The 22477-nt window shown below is 43.3% G+C and overlaps 1 protein-coding gene across 1 annotated transcript in view; it reads left to right on the plus strand.

The window, feature by feature from the left end:
- Positions 1 to 22477, plus strand: part of ITGBL1 (integrin subunit beta like 1) — a 500642-nt gene that overhangs the window by 419898 nt on the left and 58267 nt on the right. The window contains exons 8-9 of the mRNA XM_044286160.1: positions 6190 to 6306; positions 14678 to 14824. Coding sequence (XP_044142095.1) covers positions 6190 to 6306; positions 14678 to 14824 — 264 coding nt within the window. The remainder of the gene's footprint in view (positions 1 to 6189; positions 6307 to 14677; positions 14825 to 22477) is intronic.

The raw sequence follows: 22477 nt of genomic DNA on the forward strand, positions 1-22477 counted from the left end.
AGTTATTAGATCGTCCCTTAGTCGCCTTTTTCCTAAAGTGAATAACCCTAATGTTGATAATCTTTCTGGGAACTGAAGTCCCCCCATTCCAGTTATTACTTTAGTTGCCCTCCTCTGGACCCTCTCCAGCTCTGCTATGTCTGCCTTTTTCACAGGAGCCCAGAACTGTACACAGTACTCCATGTGTGGTCTGACTAGTGATTTGTAAACTGGTAGGACTATGTTCTTATCATGGGCATCTATGCCCCTTTTGATGCAACCCTTTATCTTATTGGCCTTGGCAGCAGCTGTCTGACACTGGTTTCTACAGCTTAGTTTTCTTTTCACTAAAATTCCTAGGTCATTTTCCGTGTCCATGTTACTGAGTGTTTTACCATTTAGTATGTACGGGTGACTTGCTTTATTCCTTCCCATGTGCATAACCTTACATTTGTCAGTGTTAAACCTCATCTGCCACTTCTCTGCCCAAGCCTCCAATCTATCCAGATATATATGTAGCAGTATACTATCCTCTGTAGTGTATATACATATATATATATATATATATATATATATATGTGTATATATATATATCTATATATATATATATATATATATATATATATATATATATATACACACAGTATACTGTCCTCTTCCATGTCAATTACTTTACACAGTTTAGTTTCATATGCAAAAATTTATATTTTACTGTTCAAGCCTTCTACAAGATCATTAATAAATATATAACCACCCTCTGTTTTCTATCACTGAGCCAGTTACTTACCCACATACAGACATTTTCCCCAGCCCAAGCATTCTCATTTTATATACTAATCTTTCATGCGATACAGTGTCAAATGCTTTGGAGAAGTCCAGATATACGACATCCATTGTTTCGCCAAGGTAAAGTCTAGAACTTACCTCCTAATAGAAACTGATTAAATTAGTTTGACATGACCGTTGACCGATCCCTCATGAAGCCATGCTGATATGGCGTTATTTGCTTATTTTCATTGAGGACAGACTCTCTGCAATCAAGTGGTTGAGGTGAATATAATTTTTTGTATTTTCAGCAACTATTTTAGAAAACATTGATTCTGCTTTGTGATTAATCTAATTTTTCTTGAAATCTGGATCAAAATCCACTTTGGATACTTCGATTTGCTCAACACTAGTTATCATGGTTGAGCAGCTGCACACAACCTTCATGGTGTGTTTACATGGCCCGATTGTTGGGCAGATTATCAGGGACTAACCTTCATGGTAACGTTCTTAACATTCTGCCTGTCTAAATGCTGCACAATCTGCCCATCTAAACGTGCAGCCGATCACTTGATGAACAAGCAAAACGCTCATTCATCGAGTAAAACTGCCGTTGGTGCCATTGGTGTTTCTGGACAGCAGATCTTGCAGTCTGAACAGCACTCTGCTGCCCAGAAAAAATGCCACTGTATGAGGAGGATCGAATGCAGTAGCAATTGTCATTCTCATGCGGTATAGGTAATTGCTACATGTAAATGCAGCTCTTCAACTCCACATTATTTTAATGCTCATCATTTTGGAAAAAGATTTCCAGTAAAATTCACTTCCACTGTATAGCTACTTGCAAATATTACCTGCTCACACTGCGATAGACAGCTACAAGATGATTGATTGGGTTCCTGGTAGCGACTTGGAGAAGACAGGACCCTGGATAAAGAGGATGCTGGCCAACCAGCCTCTTTCACTAGAGGTCATCTCAGTCACCTTTTTTCTTCAATTAACAATGCATTTGGAAAGTTTTCAGAGTCAGACCCTTTCACTCTTTTCACATTTTGTTATGTTGTGGTCTTGTGTCAAGTTTTTCCCCCATCATTCTGCACTCAATACATCATGACAAAGTGAAATAGAATGTTAGAAATCTTTGCTAATTTATTAAAAAAGGAAAAACAAACGTATTGCATTAACATGCAGTATGTATTCAGGACCTTTTCTCAGGACGTCCTCTTGGTTATTATGATGCCAGAAGGTTTGCACCTGGATTTGGCAATTTTATGCCAATCTTCTCTGCAGATCCTCTCAAGCTCTTTGAGGTTGGATAGAGTCCGTCGCTGCACAGCCATTTTCAGGTCTCTCCAGAGATGTTTGATTGGCTTCAAGTCAGGGGTCTGGCTGGGTGACTCAAGGACATTCACAGAGTTCACATTCCTTTGTTGTGTTGGCTGTGTACTTAGAGTCATTGTCTTGATGTAAGATTAAGTTTCAGCACAGTCTAAGGGCCAGAGAAGTCTGAATCAGGTTTTCATTAAGGGTCCATTCACACGTCCGCAAATGGGTCCGCATCCGTTCCGCAATATCAGGAATGGTTGCGGACCCATTCATTCTCTATGGGGCAGGAAGAGATGCGGAGAGCACACTATGTGCTCTCCGCATTCGCATTTCTGGAGCGCGGCCCTGAACTTCCGGGCTTCAGCTCCGCAAAAAATAGAACATGTCCTCTTCTTGTCCGCAATTGCGGTCAAGATTTAGGCAGTATATGGGGGGTGCCGGCCGGGTGTATTGCGGATCCGCAATACACCACGGACGTGTGAATGGACCCTAAGGCCTCTTTCACACGTTTCACAGGTGCATTGCGGCAAACCCGCACGAATAGGTACGCAATTGCAGTCAGTTTTTATCGCGCGGGTACAATATGTTTTGCACGCGCGTGATAAAAAAACTGAATGTGGTACCCAGACCCGAACTTCTTCTTTGAAGTTCAGGTTTGGGTTCAAGGTTGTGTAGATGTAATTATTTTCCCTTATAACATGGTTATAAGGGAAAATAATAGCATTCTTAATACAGAATGCTTAGTAAATTAGGGCTGGAGGGGTTAACAAAAAATTTAAAATTATTTAACTCACCTTAACCCACTTGTTCGCGCAACCCGGCTTCTCTTCTGTCTTCTTTCTTCAGGACCTGGGTAAAGGACCTTTGATGACATCACTGCACTAATCACATGGTCCATCACATGATCCATCACCATGGCGATGATGAATCATGGGACTGACCACCATGTGATGAGCACAGTGACGTCACCACGGGTCATTTTCCTCCTGCACAGCAAAGAAGAAGAAAGAAGAGAAGCCGGGCTGCGCGAACAAGTGGATTAAGGTGAGTTAAATAATTTTTTATTTTTTGTTAACCCCTCCAGCCCTAATTTACTAAGCATTCTGTATTAAGAATGCTATTATTTTCCCTTATAACCATGTTATAAGGGAAAATAATAATGATCGTGTCCCCATCCCGATCATCTCCTAGCAACCATGCGTGAAAATCGCACCGCATCCACACTTGCTTGCGGATGCTTGCGATTTTCACGCAGCCCCATTAATTTCTATGGGGCCTGCGTTGCGTGAAAAACTTACAAAGTAGAGCATGCTGCGATTTTCACGCAATGCACAAGTGATGCGTGAAAATCACCGCTCATATGCACAGCCACATAGAAGTGAATGGGTCCGGATTCAGTGCGGGTGCAATGTGTTCACCTCACGCATTGCACCCGTGCGGAAAACTTGCCCGTGTTAAACAGGCCTAAGACTATCTCTGTATGTTGCTTCATTCAACTTTCCCTGAACCCTGACCCGTCTCCCTCTCCCAGCCGCTGAAAAACAACCCCACAGCATGATGCTGCCACCATCATGCTTCACTGTAGGGATAATATTTGGCAAGTGATAGCAGTACCTGGTTTCCTCCAGACATGACGCTTAGCATTGAGGCCAAGACCAGAGAAACTTTTCTCACAGTCTGAGAGTCCTATATGTGTTTTTCTGCAAATTATAGGCAGACTTTAATGTGTCTTTTACCGAGAAACGGCTTCTTTCAGGCTACTCTGCCATAAAGCCTTCTGGAAGTTTCTCCCATTTGCACACAGGATCTTTTGAGCTGAGCCAGGGTCACCATTGGGATCTTGATCACCTTTCTTACCAAGGCCCTTCTCTCTTGATTACTCAGTTTGGTAGAACGTCCAGCTATAGGAAGAGTTATTATTGATCCAAAATTATTCCATTTAAGAATTATGGAGGTCACTGTGCTCTTCAGAACTTTCAATGCAGCAGAAACGTTTACGTTTCTCTACCTCTGTGCCTTCACACAATCCTGTCTCTGAGCTTTCTTCTTCATGGCTTGGATTTTACTCTGATATGTATTGTCATCAGTGAGAAATTATATAGACAGATGTGTGTCTTTCCAGTTTAGCTATCATGAGAAAAGAGGATCCTGAAAAGTATTTATATCTCAATAACATGTGAAGGTGATCTAATAGAATAGGAAAACTTATATACGTTCACCTTTAATCATACTCTAGTACAGTGTGATCAGTAAATATAAACGAAAATCTACCCTTCATAGAATTAGACAATTACCATATGTGAAATTTGGTCAAAACAAAGTCAACCCAATAAGAGATAATTGTTACTGAAGCAGGACAAGAAAAAAGCTGAAAATTCCTTCTGATCAACAATGCACAAACACAAAAAAAACAAAAAACTGAATTATCATCTGGCAACATAACTCCACCATAAAGATGTGTCCACCTTTAAGCAGATTTCTTTAAGGGCTCCAAGTTCTCACAGTATAAATTCGGTGCAGTATGCTAGACAAACCCTTGACGGACTGCAGTTTACAACATATAGCATAACAACTTCCAACAGAGTATCGGGAAATTATGTTTATTTTTTTCTCAAAGCTGGTCATTTTTTGTACCATTCCTTTTGGGATATGTTGAGACAAGAAAAAAGTGAAGCAGGATGCATCTGTACAGTAATGATCATATCTTTAATGGACACATGATGATGGAGCCTCCTTTAACATTACTAAACTCGCAGCTGAGGGGAATCATGAAAGTTATTCTAAAGAGAGACTTTGGTGACCTATGATATTAAGATAATTTATGACAACGGTTTTAACTACAATTAATTAAGTAGAAATACGAGACCAATTATAATGTGGTAAAGCAAGGATGATAAACTTCTTCAAACATCTTCAAAGTTAATGAGATGTTGATAAACAAAAAAATCAGTATTCACCTCACAATGCTGTTTTCTGCAGGTTCTCATGACTATGTAATCTGGACAATCAAGGAGAAGAGAATGGAAATTGTTGAGCCTTTTTTTCGTTCCTGTTGGCAAATCTTTTGCCTAGGTCATAGAAGGGAACAAGACAGAACGTTACCTGCAATAAATTGAGAGAATATAATAAGACGAACGATAAGAGTTTGATGATGAGAAATTAATAATCCTTGCAGATCAGATGTTTGGACATTCTACACACTAACCATCATTGATATACTAAGCAGGGACTGATTTTGCCCACAACTAATATTTACTGGAATGGCTGATATAGCCTATAAATCTGTGGTTACTGTAATATTGAATTCCACATGACCAGAAGTTAGTGAATTTGTGAATGTGAACATTATACAAATTTTTAATATAAAAACAAGTTTTCTGGTTTTCTGTGATTTAAAAAGTATAATAAATCTTTCTGTTGTTTTCCTCTGTGTATACTAGTTTCTGTCCATAGTTTAACTTCCTTTCTATTACACAGGCTGATGTATAGTGAATGGGGCAGGAACGATTGCCATAGCGGTAATTCCTCCCTGCTTCAGGTCTGTTGATGGTCAGCAGCACATTGCTGATTACAGAGGAACATGTGCTTCCGATAATCGGGCATCTTTCCTCCTGATACTGATTGAAGATGCAAATCAGCCAACTAGCGAGAGTTTGCTCGTTAATGGGCTGCTCGGCAGTACAATTATACAGACCAATTATAGGGAACAAGCCTTTCTAGTAGGCCTTCAATACAGAAAGGGATGAAGAGTAGCATTACCATCTTATGGGTATACTCACACATAACGCTTATAGTAATTTCAGTGATAAATAGAACCATGCCCCTTTCTGATCTTAGGACGATGCTGTTTACTATGTGCTGTTATATAGGTTGTGTATTTCTCTTATTGTATATAATGCAAGTTCTAAACAAGTTGTGCATTCTGTGTATAGGTCTGGCCTATATTATACCACATATACACATACAACGCCCTGTACTGTACATCTTGCTCACTTTTATGTAGTCTTCCCCTCCTGTATTTTTCTTATGATGGCGGTAGTATGGAGTGTATTGTGTTATTTAATTCTTCAAAGCATGTAAGAATTCTGATCTGACTAATGTGGATACTTTATACCACAGGGAAATGTGAATGTGGTCAGTGCGCTTGTTTCCCGCCTGGAGACAGCAGGGTGTATGGAAAACATTGTGAGTGTGATGACCGGCAGTGTGAAGACCTAGAAGGCAATATCTGTGGAGGTAAGACTTCCCGTACAATGCCTATGAAGATAAACACATTCACTTTGCATTGGTATGTACATTTTACACATTGAAGGCTGACTACAAAATTGGCAGAATGTGCAATAATCACATTGTAATAAATGAGAGCTCTAACAGCTTTAGGTTACAGATTAGGTTGCAGTTTATACAGAATTCTCATACAATACATTGTATCAACAGCAACACACATCTACTGGTGCAGACTCCTCTGTTAGGCTACTTTTACATTAGCGGTTTTTGCGGATCCGTCATGGTTCTGCAAAAACGCTTCCATTACCATAATACAACTGCATGCATCCGTCATGAACAGATCTGTCATGAGCACCATTGAAAGTCAATGGGGATTGTAACGGATCTCCTAGCACCCTGACCGGGTACCTCCGTCGATAGATGCTCCTAGTGCTTTCCGAGGACTCCAAGCACTCCACTTGACACCGTAAGCGCTGCAGACCCCCACGAACCGCCGAAGCTTGGTTGAGGTCTTACCGTCTCCTACCCACCCTGGACCTATGACAAGGCTCCAGGCTCCAGTGGGTGAACCTCTCCTACATCCAGAGAGCAGGAACAGCTCTTACAAGAGCTAGTAGTAAAGCCAGGGGAGTATAGCAAATCTTCAGCTTATAGCAATCCCCCAGTGTTGATCAGTTACCCAAACACCAGCCTCAACATGATGAAGGATAAAACAGGGACTCTTTATTGAGGCCTACCCGCCCGTATTTATGCAGGTCCCCATCTGGTGGACACTCCCCTAGGGGACCAGATGGAAGACTGTGACACAGGACAGATATGCAGCAATTCAGGATACACAGACACAATACATCCCCACAATGCATCATGGTTTCCTCCTCTCTGCCCTGGAGACACCCGAGGAGTAATTAAATTATCTCTCAGGACAAAGGGAAATCGCCAATACACATGTGGGGACAACAGGACAGAAATCACCATTTAACCTCCTCAGCACCGCCGTACTCAGGATTGTGTCCTGCCGGCGGCCCTACTATTCTGGGTGGACGCATATACGCGTCCTCTCGCGATAGCCGAGATTTCCTGTGAACGCGCGCACACAGGCGTGCGCGTTCACAGGATCGGAAGGTAATCGAGTGGATCTCCAGCCTGCCAGCGGCAATCGTTTGCTGGCAGGCTGGAGATGCAATTTTTTTAACCCCTAACAGGTATATTAGATGCTGTTTTGATAACAGCATCTAATATACCTGCTACCTGGTCCTCTGGTGGTCCCTTTTGCTTGGATCGACCACCAGAGGACACAGGCAGCTCAGCAATAAGTAGCACTAAAACACCACTACACTACACCCCCCTCCTGTCACTTATTAACCCCTTATTCACCCCTGATCACCCCATATAGACTCCCTGATCACCCCCCTGTCATTGATCACCCCTCTGTCATTGATCACCCCCCTGTAAGGCTCCATTCAGACGTCCGTATGATTTTTATGGATCCACGGATACATGGATCGGATCCGCAAAACACATACGGACGTCTGAATGGAGCCTTACAGGGGGGTGATCAATGACAGGGGGGTGATCACCTCATATACACTCCCTGATCACCCCCTGTCATTGATCACCTCCCTGTCATTGATCACCCCCCTGTAAGGCTCCATTCAGACGTCCGTATGATTTTTACGAATCCACGGATACATGGATCGGATCCGCAAAACACATACGGACGTCTGAATGGAGCCTTACAGGGGGGTGATCAATGACAGGGGGGGTGATCACCTCATATACACTCCCTGATCACCCCCTGTCATTGATCACCTCCCTGTCATTGATCACCCCCCTGTAAGGCTCCATTCAGACGTCCGTATGATTTTTACGAATCCACGGATACATGGATCGGATCCGCAAAACACATACGGACGTCTGAATGGAGCCTTACAGGGGGGTGATCAATGACAGAGGGGTGATCAATGACAGGGGGGTGATCAGGGAGTCTATATGGGTGATCACCCCTCTGTCATTGATCACCCCCCTGTAAGGCTCCATTCAGACGTCCGTATGTGTTTTGCGGATCCGATCCATGTATCCGTGGATCCGTAAAAATCATACGGACGTCTGAATGGAGCCTTACAGGGGGGTGATCAATGACAGGGGGGTGATCACCTCATATACACTCCCTGATCACCCCCTGTCATTGATCACCTCCCTGTCATTGATCACCCCTCTGTAAGGCTCCATTCAGACGTCCGTATGATTTTTACGAATCCACGGATACATGGATCGGATCCGCAAAACACATACGGACGTCTGAATGGAGCCTTACAGGGGGGTGATCAATGACAGGGGGGTGATCACCTCATATACACTCCCTGATCACCCCCTGTCATTGATCACCCCCCTGTCATTGATCACCCCCCTGTAAGGCTCCATTCAGACGTTCGTATGATTTTTACGAATCCACGGATACATGGATCGGATCCGCAAAACACATACGGACGTCTGAATGGAGCCTTACAGGGGGGTGATCAATGACAGAGGGGTGATCAATGACAGGGGGGTGATCAGGGAGTCTATATGGGTGATCACCCCTCTGTCATTGATCACCCCCCTGTAAGGCTCCATTCAGACGTCCGTATGTGTTTTGCGGATCCGATCCATGTATCCGTGGATCCGTAAAAATCATACGGACGTCTGAATGGAGCCTTACAGGGGGGTGATCAATGACAGGGGGGTGATCAGGGAGTCAATATGGGTGATCACCCCTCTGTCATTGATCACCCCCCTATAAGGCTCCATTCAGACATTTTTTGGGCCCAAGTTAGTGGAAATTTTTTTTTTCTTACAAAGTCTCATATTCCACTAACTTGTGTCAAAAAATAAAATATCACATGAACTCCCCATACCCCTCACGGAATCCAAATGCGTAAAATTTTTAGAACATTTAGACATTTATATTCCAGACTTCTTCTCACGCTTTAGGGCCCCTAAAATGCCAGGGCAGTATAAATACCCCACATGTGACCCCATTTCGGAAAGAAGACACCCCAAGGTATTCCATGAGGGGCATATTGAGTCCATGAAAGATTGAAATTTTTGTCCCAAGTTAGCGGAAAGGGGGACTTTGTGAGAAAATACCCCCAAAAAATCAATTTCCGCTAACTTGTGCCAAAAAAATAATAATTCTATGAACTCGCCATGCCCCTCATTGAATACCTTGGGGTGTCTTCTTTCCAAAATGGGGTCACATGTAGGGTATTTATACTGCCCTGGCATTTTAGGGGCCCGAAAGTGTGAGAAGAAGTCTGGGATCCAAATGTCTAAAAATGCCCTCCTAAAAGGAATTTGGGCCGCTTTGCGCATCTAGGCTGCAAAAAAGTGTCACACATGTGGTATCGCCGTACTCAGGAAAAGTTGGGGAATGTGTTTTGGGGTGTCATCTTACATATACCCATGCTGGGTGAGAGAAATATCTTGGTCAAATGCCAACTTTGTATAAAAAAATGGGAAAAGTTGTCTTTTGCCAAGATATTTCTCTCACCCAGCATGGGTATATGTAAAATGACACCCCAAAACACATTCCCCAACTTCTCCTGAGTACGGCGATACCACATGTGTGACACTTTTTTGCCGTCTAGGTGGGCAAAGGGGCACACATTCCAAAGAGTACCTTTAGGATTTCACAGGTCATTTTTTACACATTTTGTTTTCAAACTACTTACCACACATTAGGGCCCCTAGAATGCCAGGGCAGTATAACTACCCCACAAGTGATCCCATTTTGGAAAGAAGACACCCCAAGGTATTCCGTGAGGGGCATGGCGAGTTCCTAGAATTTTTTATTTTTTGTCACAAGTTAGTGGAATATGAGACTTTGTTAGAAAAAAAATCAAAAAAAAAATCATCATTTTCCGCTAACTTGTGACAAAAAATAAAAAATTCTAGGAACTCGCCATGCCCCTCACGGAATACCTTGGGGTGTCTTCTTTCCAAAATGGGGTCACTTGTGGGGTAGTTATACTGCCCTGACATTTTAGGGGCCCTAATGTGTGCAAAGTAGTTTGAAATCAAAATCTGTAAAAAATGGCAGGTGAAATCCTAAAGGTGCTCTTTGGAATGTGGGCCCCTTTGCCCACCTAGGCTGCAAAAAAGTGTCACACATCTGGCATCGCCGTACTCGGGAGAAGTTGGGCAATGTGTACGGCGATACCAGATGTGTGACACTTTTTTCCAGCCTAGGTGGGCAAAGGGGCACACATTTCAAAGAGCACCTATCGGATTTCACCGGTCATTTTTTACAGATTTTGATTTCAAACTACTTCTCACGCATCTGGGCCCCTAAAATGCCAGGGCAGTATAACTACCCCACAAGTGACCCCATTTTGGAAAGAAGACACCCCAAGGTATTTTGTGATGGGCATAGTGAGTTCATGGAAGTTTTTATTTTTTTGTCACAAGTTAGTGGAATATGAGACTTTGTAAGAAAAAAAATCATCATTTTCTGCTAACTTGTGACAAAAAATAAAAAGTTCTATGAACTCACTATGCCCATCAGTGAATACCTTAGGGTGTCTACTTTCCGAAATGGGGTCATTTGTGGGGTGTTTTGTACTGTCTGGGCATTGTAGAACCTCAAGAAACATGACAGGTGCTCAGAAAGTCTGAGCTGCTTCAAAAAGCGGAAATTCAAATTGTTGTACCATAGTTTGTAAACGCTATAACTTTTACCCAAACCATTTTTTTTTTTACCCAAACATTTTTTTTTATCAAAGACATGTAGAACAATAAATTTAGCAAAAAATGTATATATGGATGTCGTTTTTTTTGCAAAATTTTACAACTGAAAGTGAAAAATGTCATTTTTTTGCAAACAAATCGTAAAATTTTGATTAATAACAAAAAAAGTAAAAATGTCAGCAGCAATGAAATACCACCAAATGAAAGCTCTATTAGTGAGAAGAAAAGGAGGTAAAATTCATTTGGGTGGTAAGTTGCATGACCGAGCAATAAACGGTGAAAGTAGTGTAGTGCAGAAGTGTAAAAAGTGGCCTGGTCATGAAGGGGGTTTAAGCTAGGGGGGCTGAGGTGGTTAAACATACATTGTCACAACCCTTACAGTAAACACAGACATTTAATATATCCCCAGATAGCTCAAGTCTGAGTGCATAGTATTAGGTGAATGGCACTCAGACTACACGAATACACTAAAATTAGCTATCTGGGTACCCTCACATAACATGTGATACAATTCCAAAGACAGACTTTAAGCTGTGCGGCCGGTCTGTCTTCTCCTTTAAAGTTAGTATGGGCCATAATCCTGAGGCAAGAGGCTGGTAGCCAGGCCCCTCCAAAACCCAGTGGCGAGGTTGGTTTCGCCACAGGGATGGATCCGTTTTTTTTTTATTTTGTCAGAGAAAACGGATCCGTCCCCATTGACTTACAATGTGTGTCAGGGCGGATCCATTTTGCTCTGCACCACATCGCGGACAGAAAAATGCTGTTTGCAGCGTAATTCTGTCCGCGATGGGGATGCAGCCATACAGAACGGAATGCAATCCATTTCGTTCAGTTCAGTTTTTTCCCCATTGGCCTTGAATGGGGACAAAATAAAAGTGTTTTCTTCCGCTATTAAGATCCTATGACGGATCTCAATAGCAGATTTGAAAACGCTAATGTGAAAGTAGCCTTACACTGCGCAACTGGAAAGAAAGGCAGGATTCAGAAATATAAGATTCCACTGTAACCATTAAAGGGGTTGTCCGGGTTCAGAGCTGAACCCGGACATACCCTTATTTTCACCCCGGCAGCCCCCCTGAGCCTAGCATCGGAGCATCTCATGCTCCGATGCGCTCCAGTGCCCTGCGCTAGATCGCGCAGGGCACGGGTTCTTTTGTTTTCAATAACACACTGCCGGGCGGTAACTTCCGCCCAGCAGTGTGTTCGGTGACGTCACCGGCTCTGAGGGGCGGGCTTTAGCTCTGCCCTAGCCGTTTTACTGGCTAGGGCAGAGCCAAATCCCGCCCATCAGTGCCGGTGACGTCACCGGGCTGCCTGTCAGCCCCATAGAGAGCCCGGTATGTCACCAGAACTCAGAAAAATGCCTTTGCCCTGCGCGATTTAGCGCAGGGCAAAGGAGAGCATCGGAGCATGAACTGCTCCGATGCTCATGTCAGGGGGCTGCCGGGGTGAAAATGGAGGGATGTCCAGGTTCAGCTCTGAACCTGGACAACCCCTTTAATAGAGCTGAAGTAACTAGTGGAAGCTATTGCTTGATGGCAGCTGTAATTTTTTATTAGAACTGCACCTCGATAGGAAACAGATCTTATGAATTAGGATAAAATGGTGGTAGTGATGAGGATCAGAAATCTTTAAGAGAATCTGTCACCACAAAACACAGTGCAAACTGCAGGCAGTATATTATAGAGCAGGAGATGCTGAGCAGAATTATATACAGTTACATGGGAAAGGAGTCAGTAAAACCATAGAGTGGTCCTATTAGTCATTGACATGCTCCCCTGAATGAGTTTCCATATAGAGGTATTTATTAGTCACTGAATAGAACCACTCGCTGGACTCCGACAGTCAGAATGATCAGAGATCTAGATGAATAAATTACAAGTTTTACTGAATCATTCCCTATAAAACTATATATATATATATATATATATATATATATATTTATCTCAATATTAATATCAACATGCTGCCTGCAGATTGCACTGAATTTTCAGTGTGACAGTTTCCCGGGTACACCCAGCTTTGAGTGCCATTTTACAGTATTGCATTACTTACGTTGTGTGGATTCTGAGTTATATTATGTGTCACACCTTAGAGTTGCATTTACAATTTTGCTGGTTATCATTGGAAACCATTAACATCACATTAAAGTTCAGTGCTTGGTGTATAGAGGACACTTCCCAGACTGCAAATCACGGGAGCAAGCGCAGTATAGGCATTGAGCCAGCAGGGAACGCCAGGAGATTTATACTCTATGGGGCGCAATTTATTAAGACCGACAAATTAAAAGATCTTAATCTCTGTGTGAGGCTTAGTTCTTGCTGCTGCCAGGGGTGCGACATTCTTTGAACTATGCCAGCTCTTTTGCTGGTGTAGTTTAAGGCCATTTTCTACTACATAAACTGGCATGGATGAATAAGACGGGTCATCCGGTCCGCCCTCTTCCCCGTCCAGAGGATAGGTCATCAGTATAAAAATACTGGAAAACCCTTTTAACTCCATGTGCCACATGCAGAAGCACTCTTTATGTATTACTAAGCTTCACTCTAATCCAGACTGGTGGTGCACCAATATGCTATTGAGTCCAATAGCCAGGATGCATGTGTCATCTCCACACGGAACAATATGGGATTTCCCAGGTTTCTCTTAGGGAGCTCAGGTTCCTGAACGCCGCTCTCACTGCTCACATCTGTAGGCACCAACTACACCCAGGAGACCAAGCCCAAGAGGCCAGGCCTGCCCCTGCCTGGTCATTGTAACTATGCCATTAGTTAACCCTCAGTGTCTCAGCCAGAAGTTACCTAACTACACACTGGAAAGTATAATATTCAACTGGAATAGACACAGCCTTATATAATCACAAGGGTGTACCTCCTTAATCTATAAATCAACAAAAGAGAACTGGTACATGGAATACCTAATAAAATGTATCTTTATTTGACATAAAAACATATAAAAAAAGATAAATATATCCTTTTACAGACAAAAATACATATACAGAGAGACCATACAGGGTGCCAGCAGAGAATGGTCCACAATAGCTGTTATCTTATTATTAACTAGTCATGTAGTATTATATATTTGAAGTGTGAGAAGTCGCTGGTAATTCGTATCAAAATTAGCATACCATATCTAAGCTGTCTCTAAACATCAATGCCGCTATCTCTCACTTCAAATACACATGGTACTACTAGGATAGGGGTATGAATGAAACTATATTAGCAGGGTTGGCACCATATGTTATTCGCAGCCTATTGCATATTCTATGATACAAGTGCCAACACCGATACGCGTTTGTCTCTTACCCCAAAATCCTGTGGTTCAAATGTGGTCAGTCTCTGCTAGGCATTCCTCATCCTCGACGCACGTTTCGCTTATTGCTTCCTCAGGAGGATCACTGGAAAGTATAGCAGATACCAAATTGCATCATTAGAAATGATAAAAGGGCAACTCTCATCTTTAGCAGTGGCCCCCAGGTCCTTGCACCTCTGGGACCCTGATAAAACAGATGAGAAGAAGTAATGCAGTGTGTTTACAGAGTTACTTAAACTATAAAATGGTGCATAAAGGTGGATATACACTTTACTATAGACAAATCAAGAATAAAGCAAGCAGCTAATTCTGAACTCTGTGTATATTATTAATGGTTTTATAGAACACGGCACTTGTTCCTGTGGTCGATGCATTTGTGAGGCCGGGTGGTTTGGAAAACTGTGCCAACATGAAAGAAAATGCAATATGACGGAGGAAGAGAGCAAGAGCCTTTGTGAATCATCAGATGGTATTCTGTGCTCTGGAAAAGGTACGTGCTTGCAATGTAGCACAAATCCATCAGTAATTGTACTGTCAATCAAATGTTTCTTTGCAAAACGTTCCGTGAATGAACACCTCATTTCTGCTTTGCTCCATCTACATGCATTTTGTGTCTCTTCCTGGCAGTTGCAGATGGAAGTTGCATGGATACTATACAATGGGAGCTTGTTCTGATTCACTAGGTGTACGGAGGTACAAAAGGTTTCAATAATATATTTCATTTAGATGTTATCATTGAGACAAGAATTCTTTGTAAATAATGGCAATAGAGCACAATGACACAATGTACTGAAAACTTGACTTGAAACCTGTCCTTCTACGTGTCACTGAGTTATCACTATGAACAAATCATGTCCTTCGGTCTTTGTATGAAAAGACAACTGGATGGCGTCACAGTGCGTCTGCATTATTTTCTCTTCAGACAGTAGATTCTGTGTTGACACGGGGGTCATATCCCATAAACATCATATTTTCCATCAATGCACAATGAATTATACAATATGCATGCTAAATATATCAGAGGGCAGCTTAGATAACACATAGTGAAGGTGAAGTCAATCTTGTGTCTACATGCATTATGAGTGTATCAATAGGGCTTAAAATTGCAAGAAGATAAGCTGTGCAATATAACTACCTTACCAATTCCTTTGCTGTATGTCCCCCACTGCCCCCATTGTTCCTCTATGTATGCTAATGATTTGCTACCTTTGGCATCTGATAAGTTGCCATTATGGATCCTGTGTTAGCGCACACAAAGAGATAACAGGAGCAGTGGGGGATACAAACGACACCGGTTGTTTGTAACTGGAGCAGGAGTAATAGCAGCACACGCTAATGTTCCATTCAGAAAGGGGACTCGGGAACAAGTGGATAGGTGATACTTTGTTCAGGGCTGATTCTAGGTTCTCTGCTGCCTGAGGCAAAAATTATAGTGACTCCCCCCTAACCCCAGTTCTACTGCTAAAGACATATTTGGATGGATATTTTATTTTGTGTTACCAAACATACAGGAGGACACAGCACTACTTACTTCTTACATCCATTGATGTCTCCTCTGATGTAGACATTATTATTCCTCGTCTTCACCATTTGACCCAGACAAGACATGAGGATGTCTTTCAGCATTGTTTTGTCTCTGCAGAGTTTGCCACATAGATATATTAGATTCCTTTTCATCAGTCTCCTCCTCCACCTGTTGCCCCAACAGCATCATCCTGCTGCTACCCTCAATACTATGCCCACTGTGTTCCCTCATGCCTCCAAATACTAGACTCAGAAGTATACTACATAGTCCTCCACATAGTAATCGTGCTCAGAGACTGCCCTTATTAGTAATAGTGCCCCCAATAGTGATAATGCTCCCTAAGAGTGCCCCATTAGTAACAATACCCTCTATATTGTGCCCAATAATAATACCCCCATAGTACCCTCAGTAATAATAATGCCACCCTTGCCACCAACAGTTCCCCCTGCAGTGCCTCCTGTAGTTCTAATGCCCCTGCAGTTATTACTCCCCTTTAGAGCCCCCAGTGTTATGTTGTGCCTTTTCATGAGTTTAAACAGTTGTATGTACTTATAATAGTTATAATAGATATTAATTGCCTTTATGTCACGACTGTGACTGATCCAGACAGGTCTGGGAGGAGAAGGTCGCAGCGACTTGCTACTCGCGATAGCTTGTGAGTTTGCTCCGTGGTTCAGGGTATGTCATCCGGGTTTTGCCTTGTGAACCTTTTTGTCCTGACTGGGAGTTTGTAGGCATCCTTCTCAGGTGAGTCCTGTCTGCCACTCCCAGCTACTATATTAGTTTCAGTTTCACTTGCAGTCATTGCCAGATATAGTCCTTACTTCCAGTGCTATTCTGACCTTTGAAGGAGATCGTTTGACGGTATTGCTGTGGAGCTCTCGTCTAGCGTGGACTATCGTTATTGGGATCACCTTCTCTGCTCGTGACTGGATAAGTCTATCTCTGTTATAGATTGTTTGTTTGTTGCTGTCTTCCCCTGCTGTTCTCCTAGACATGAGTGATGGTGACTAGTGCTCCCATCTGCCTTTCCCCAGTCTAGTCTTGCTAGGGTGACTGAGGGTTTAGGCATCCTGCTCGCCGCACGGGTTCACACCCCGTCTAGGGTATCAGGGCAGACAGGTGCCAGCTTAGGGTTAGTCAGGGGTGGCCGTTCTATCTCCCATCCATAGATAAGGGTCCCCCTTCCCCTCCATCTGGTACGACACGACTGCTGCTGGGATAGCGGTCGTGACACTTTAAGAGCAATGTTGGTTTATATTTACTATTTTGTATAGATTTTTAATTTAGGCCGAAGTAAGTCCATGGGAAGATTACTGCGTCATTCAAAGAGCTAGTGTTATTGTAACAATCTATTATACATTTAGACAGTTAGAAGATACAGACCACTTGCAGAAGTAGAGGCTTCATTATATAACCCGACAGTTATGCTGCACACTCTAGTTCCAGTATGTATAATGCTCCCCATAGTGCCCCCTGTATAATGCTCCCTGTTGGGCCAGTATGTGTAATGTTCTACCCTGTAGTGCCAGTATATATGTAATAAAAACTCCCTTGTAGTGCCAGTACATATAATGCTCCCCAATCCCCCCGGTAGTGCCAGTATATACACGCATGAATAAATTGTTGGTACCCTTCCATTAAAGAAAGAAAAACCTTCAATGGTCAATGAAATAACTCAAAACTGACAAAAGTAATAAAAATAAACATTCACTGAAAATCAGTTAAAGAAAACCAGACATTGCTTTTGAATTGTGGTTCAACAGAAAAATTTTAAACAAACAAATGAAACTGGCCTGGACAAAATGATGTTACCCTAGAAAAGATTGAATAATAATTTGACTATAGGGACATGTTAAACTAAGGTGTGTCCTGTAATTGGCATCACAGGTGTCCTTATACTTCTATCAGTCAGTCTGCCTATTGAAAGGGTGAAAAGTAGTCACTGTGCTGTTTGGTATCATGGTGGGTACCACACTGTAAATGGACCAAAGAAAGCCAAGGAAAGAATCGTCTCAGGAGATTAGAAAGAACATTATAGACAAACAAGTTAAAGGTAAAGGCTATAAGACCATCTCCAAACAGCTTGATATTCCTGTTACTACAGTGGCACATATTGGGGCACATTTATTAAGACCTGCGTTTTAGACATTGGTCTTAATAAACCCCTGCCCTGGTGGTGGATCCGCCGAAGTCATAAAGAGGCACCAGGCCACTTCTAAATGTAAGACAACTTTCTAGCTGTCTGACATTTAGACCTTTTTCTACACCTGAAACAGGCGTTGAATTCAGTCAGAGTGGCCGGCCACAGGTTGGTGAAGCAGGAGCCAAATGCACAGGTTAGTATGCCACTCTTTGTTAGACTACTTTCACACTGGCGTTTTGGCTTTCCGTTTGTGAGATCCGTTCAGGGCTCTAGGACTAATATCCGTTCAGGGCATAGGCTAATAGCCCAAAATACAAAAGGAAAAATGGACAGCACTCCAAAGCTATAAAATATAGAAAAATGTATTCACCCATGTGACACAAAATAGCAGCACCTATTGCTGCTGCTATTTTGTGCCACATGGGTGAATACATTTTTCTATATTTTATAGCTTTGGAGTGCTGTCCATTTTTCCTTATATACTGCCCGTCCCCCCAAAAAGTCACCACCAAAAATATTTTGTTGGACCGCCTTTAGCTTTGATTACGGCAAGCATTCGATGTGGCATTGTTTCAATAAGCTTCTGCAATGTCACAAGATTTATTTCCATCCAGTGTTGCATTATTTTTTCACCAAGTTCTTGCATTGATGATGGTAGAGTCTGACTGCTGCGCAAAGCATTCTCCAGCACATCCCAAAGATTCTCAATGGGGTGAAGGTCTGGACTCTGAATGATCCCTGAACCATTCTTTCACAATTTGAGCCTGATGAATCCTGGCATTGTCATCTTGTAATATGCCCATGCCATGAGGGAAGAACAAATCCATTGATGGAATAACATGGTCATTCAGAAGGGCGTGGCGTAACCGGGCATGTAACATGACGTGTGCTCGCTCGGCTCTGTCCTGCACTCGGCAGTTTATCCTGAAAACCCAGCAATATAATTTCAATAAAAGTGCCCAAAGTGTGCCCAGAGCCGACCTACCTTCCTCAGGTGCCGCTCGAGATCCGACCGGCGAAAATGTCCAAGAGGAGAGAGGGGAAAGTGGCCGATCGTGAGATCCAAGATGGCGCCGGCAGTGAATCCCCATGCCGCACAGACCGCCCAGCTGACCTGCACAGGGAGACCGCAGCTAAGCTGGGTAAGTTTGCCCGCTCTGCTGCCCAGCTAAACGCAAAAGGGGCAAGGGAAAGACATCCTACCTCCAGGGGATCTGCCGATCAGGCTGCTGAGGAGGAGGGGGAAGGGGAAGCTGCTGCATGGTCAGAAGAAAGCTCTGTTGTCCCTGAAGCTGCACATGTCAGCGATCCCTCAGCACAGCTCACTGATACTGAAGATATAGTGGCTGAACCAACTCTTAAAGACGTCCTACACGCTATTACTAAGTGTGGTAACTCGCTGCTAACTCTTAATGTTCAAGTAGGAGCCATTAAAGAAGATGTAGCCAAAGTCTGCCACCATCTGCGAAAACTTGCGGAGCGAACGACCGACCTGGAAAAACGTGTGGGCGATGTGGAGGAGTCTATTCACTCTCTTAAACGTGATGTCGCTGAGTGTACCAGGCGGATGGATGTGTTGGCAGCTAAACAAGATGGCTTGGAGAACCGGTCGCTCCGAAACAATGTGCGTCTGGTGGGCTTACCAGAAAAAGCAGAAGGTACTAATCCCACAGAGTTCTTTGAATCCTGGCTGAAAAATCAATTCGGCCAAGCACTCTGACCCCTCTGTTCACTGTGGAAGGGCCCACACGGTGCCTACTTGCCTATTACCACCGGGTGCACCCCCCAGACCAGTGATTGTGAGGATTCTACACTACAGGGATAGAGATATTATTCTCTGAAAAGCTAGAGAGCTGCCAGACATGGCTATTGATGGCTGCATGGTGTCTCTGTTCCCGGATTACTCCATTGAAGTCCAGAAAAGGAGACTGTAGTACTTTGTATATTATGATACGTATTGTTTTCTGTTCCTACAGTTATAATTACTGTTGATAGCGCCCTACGTTTGGGGTAGATAGGCTGATCACTGGTGCTTGGCCTTGACGACGGGTGCTACCTTGATCCCACCGGCCCAGTAACTCGGGTGTATTTGGTGGGAGCCCGCTGTTCAGGCTACAGCGCCATCTTGGTTCTAATTTTCCTTTTTAGTATAGGTTAAAGTAAGGGGAGGGGTTATTTTACTATTTTATTAGTTAGAGTTTGTAAAGTGTGACCATGCTTTTCCGAAGTTCCATAGTTAGAGTCCTGGAGCGAGATAGGAGGAGTATATTATGCTTATTAACAGTAGATCCACTGGGCCCCATCCGTGTCAATGTCCTGATGAATAGGCGACTGTCATGGCGGGAATAGTTCACTTCCTCAGCTGGAACACCAGAGGGGTAAAAGAAGGTAATAAAAGAAGGGCCATTCTAGATAGTGCCAAACAGCACCACCCTGTGATATGCTGCATCCAGGAAACACACTTACTAGAAGATCAAACTAAGTTACTCAGCCCACATTGGTCTGGACACTGCTACCATGCTACGTACTCTACATATGCAAGGGGCGTCAGCATTTTTGTACACAAATCCATAGCTTTTACCTGCATCACTTACAAGATAGATAGGGAAGAAAGATATATATGCCTGCACTGCACACTGTATAATATCCCGTGTGTGATAATCGGGGTCTATATCCTACCGCCTTACTCCCCACAGGTACTTAAATCTATTTTGGTGTATATGGCGGACGTACCGGATGTTCCAGTCATAGTCATGGGAGACTTTAACAGTACTATTGTTCCTGCATTGGACAGAATGGGAGGAGGCTCTCATTCTCCTGGGTGCGGCCTCACTCCATTCGGAAGGCTTTTGCGGGAATCCCTGCTGCTGGATTTCTGGAGATTGAAAAAATCCGCTAACAAAACAGTATTCGTGTGTCTCCTCTACCTATGACTCCTTATCAAGGATTGACCTCATATTGGGCAATGCGGGTATGGGGAGTGTTCTCCGGGATATCCATTATTTACAGCGTAGACTCTCGGACCACTCTCCGGTTCTGGCGATGGCTGACTTTCAGCCTACCAGAATACGGAAAAACATGGTCTGGAAATTCAATTCGCACTGGTTGAATGTGCTACTGGATCTGGGGGGCATAGGTGAAAAACTGAAGGAATATTTTGACCTCAATCTCCCGTCGGCATCTAAACTTGGTGGTGTGGGATGCCATGAAAGCATATTTACGAGGGCTGTTAATAGGGGATATTAATGCTAAAAAAAAACGAAACCAAATTGACGATACAAAAATTGACCACCACAGTGGAGCTCTTGGAGGCAGCACAAGTTGTGGCTCCAACGGCAGACACTGAGACAAGGTGGAAAGAGGCACAGGAAAAATGAAATGACAAATTATTGCAAAATGCAAAAAATAAACGCTTTTTCCAAAAGCAGTCCTATTATGAGGAGGGAGAAAAGGTGGGGAGGTTATTGGCTTTAATTTCTAAAGCTCAACAGCAGTCATCATATATAGCAGCACTCAGGGATCCAGAGGGAGTAATAAGAGATGATCCCGACACAATAGCCCATATCATGCAATCCTTTTACTCCTCGCTACATGAGTCCAAGACAACAGCTTCAAAGGAGGAGATTCAGGGTTTTTTACAGCAGTTACCGCTGCGTACCCTTTCAGGGGAGCACAAGGAAATGTTAGATGCCCCAGTAACTCTTGAGGAGTTGGAGGAGGCTCTAGGGTCCATGTCTAATAATAAGGCACCAGGGAGAGATGGCCTACCTCCTGAATTGTATAAACGGTATGCATCCATACTTTTGCCGCAGTTACTGGAGGTTTGCAAGGAGGCGAAAGAAGCGGGACGCTTGCCTGCCTCGATGAATGAAGCTATAATTGTGCTCATTCCAAAGCCTGGTAAAGATGATAAAGAAGCGGATTCTTATAGACCAATCTCGCTCCTGCAGACGGACATTAAACTACTGGCGAAAGTGATGGCAAACAGACTAAACCGGGTTATCACAACACTTATCCACACAGATCAGGCGGGCTTCATGCCGAATGCTTCCACTGGTGTTAATGTCAGAAGACTTTTTCTAAATATCCAGGCGAGCCAGGTCCACACATCGAATGCAGCGGTCGCATCTCTGGATGCGGCCAAAGCATTTGATAGTGTGGAATGGCGATATCTGTGGCTAGTGCTTGAAAAGATGGGCTTTGGACGCCACTATATAGAATGGGTACACCTTTTGTATGCATCCCGGAAAGCTGTATTGCAGATTAATGGGAATTTGTCAGACTTTTTTGAACTGCATAGAGGGACGTGACAGAGCTGTCCCCTGTCACCGCTTTTGTTTGCAGTGGCGGTGGAGCCTTTGGCGGAAGCACTGAGACGTGCAGCCTCAGTGCACGGTTTTCAATATGGTGAGCTGACTAAAAAAGCTGCGCTCTATGCAGGTGATCTGTTGTTGTTCATGGAGGACTGGATG

Source organism: Bufo gargarizans, chromosome 3 (assembly GCF_014858855.1).
Source record: "Bufo gargarizans isolate SCDJY-AF-19 chromosome 3, ASM1485885v1, whole genome shotgun sequence".
Taxonomy (NCBI): Eukaryota; Metazoa; Chordata; class Amphibia; order Anura; family Bufonidae; genus Bufo; species Bufo gargarizans.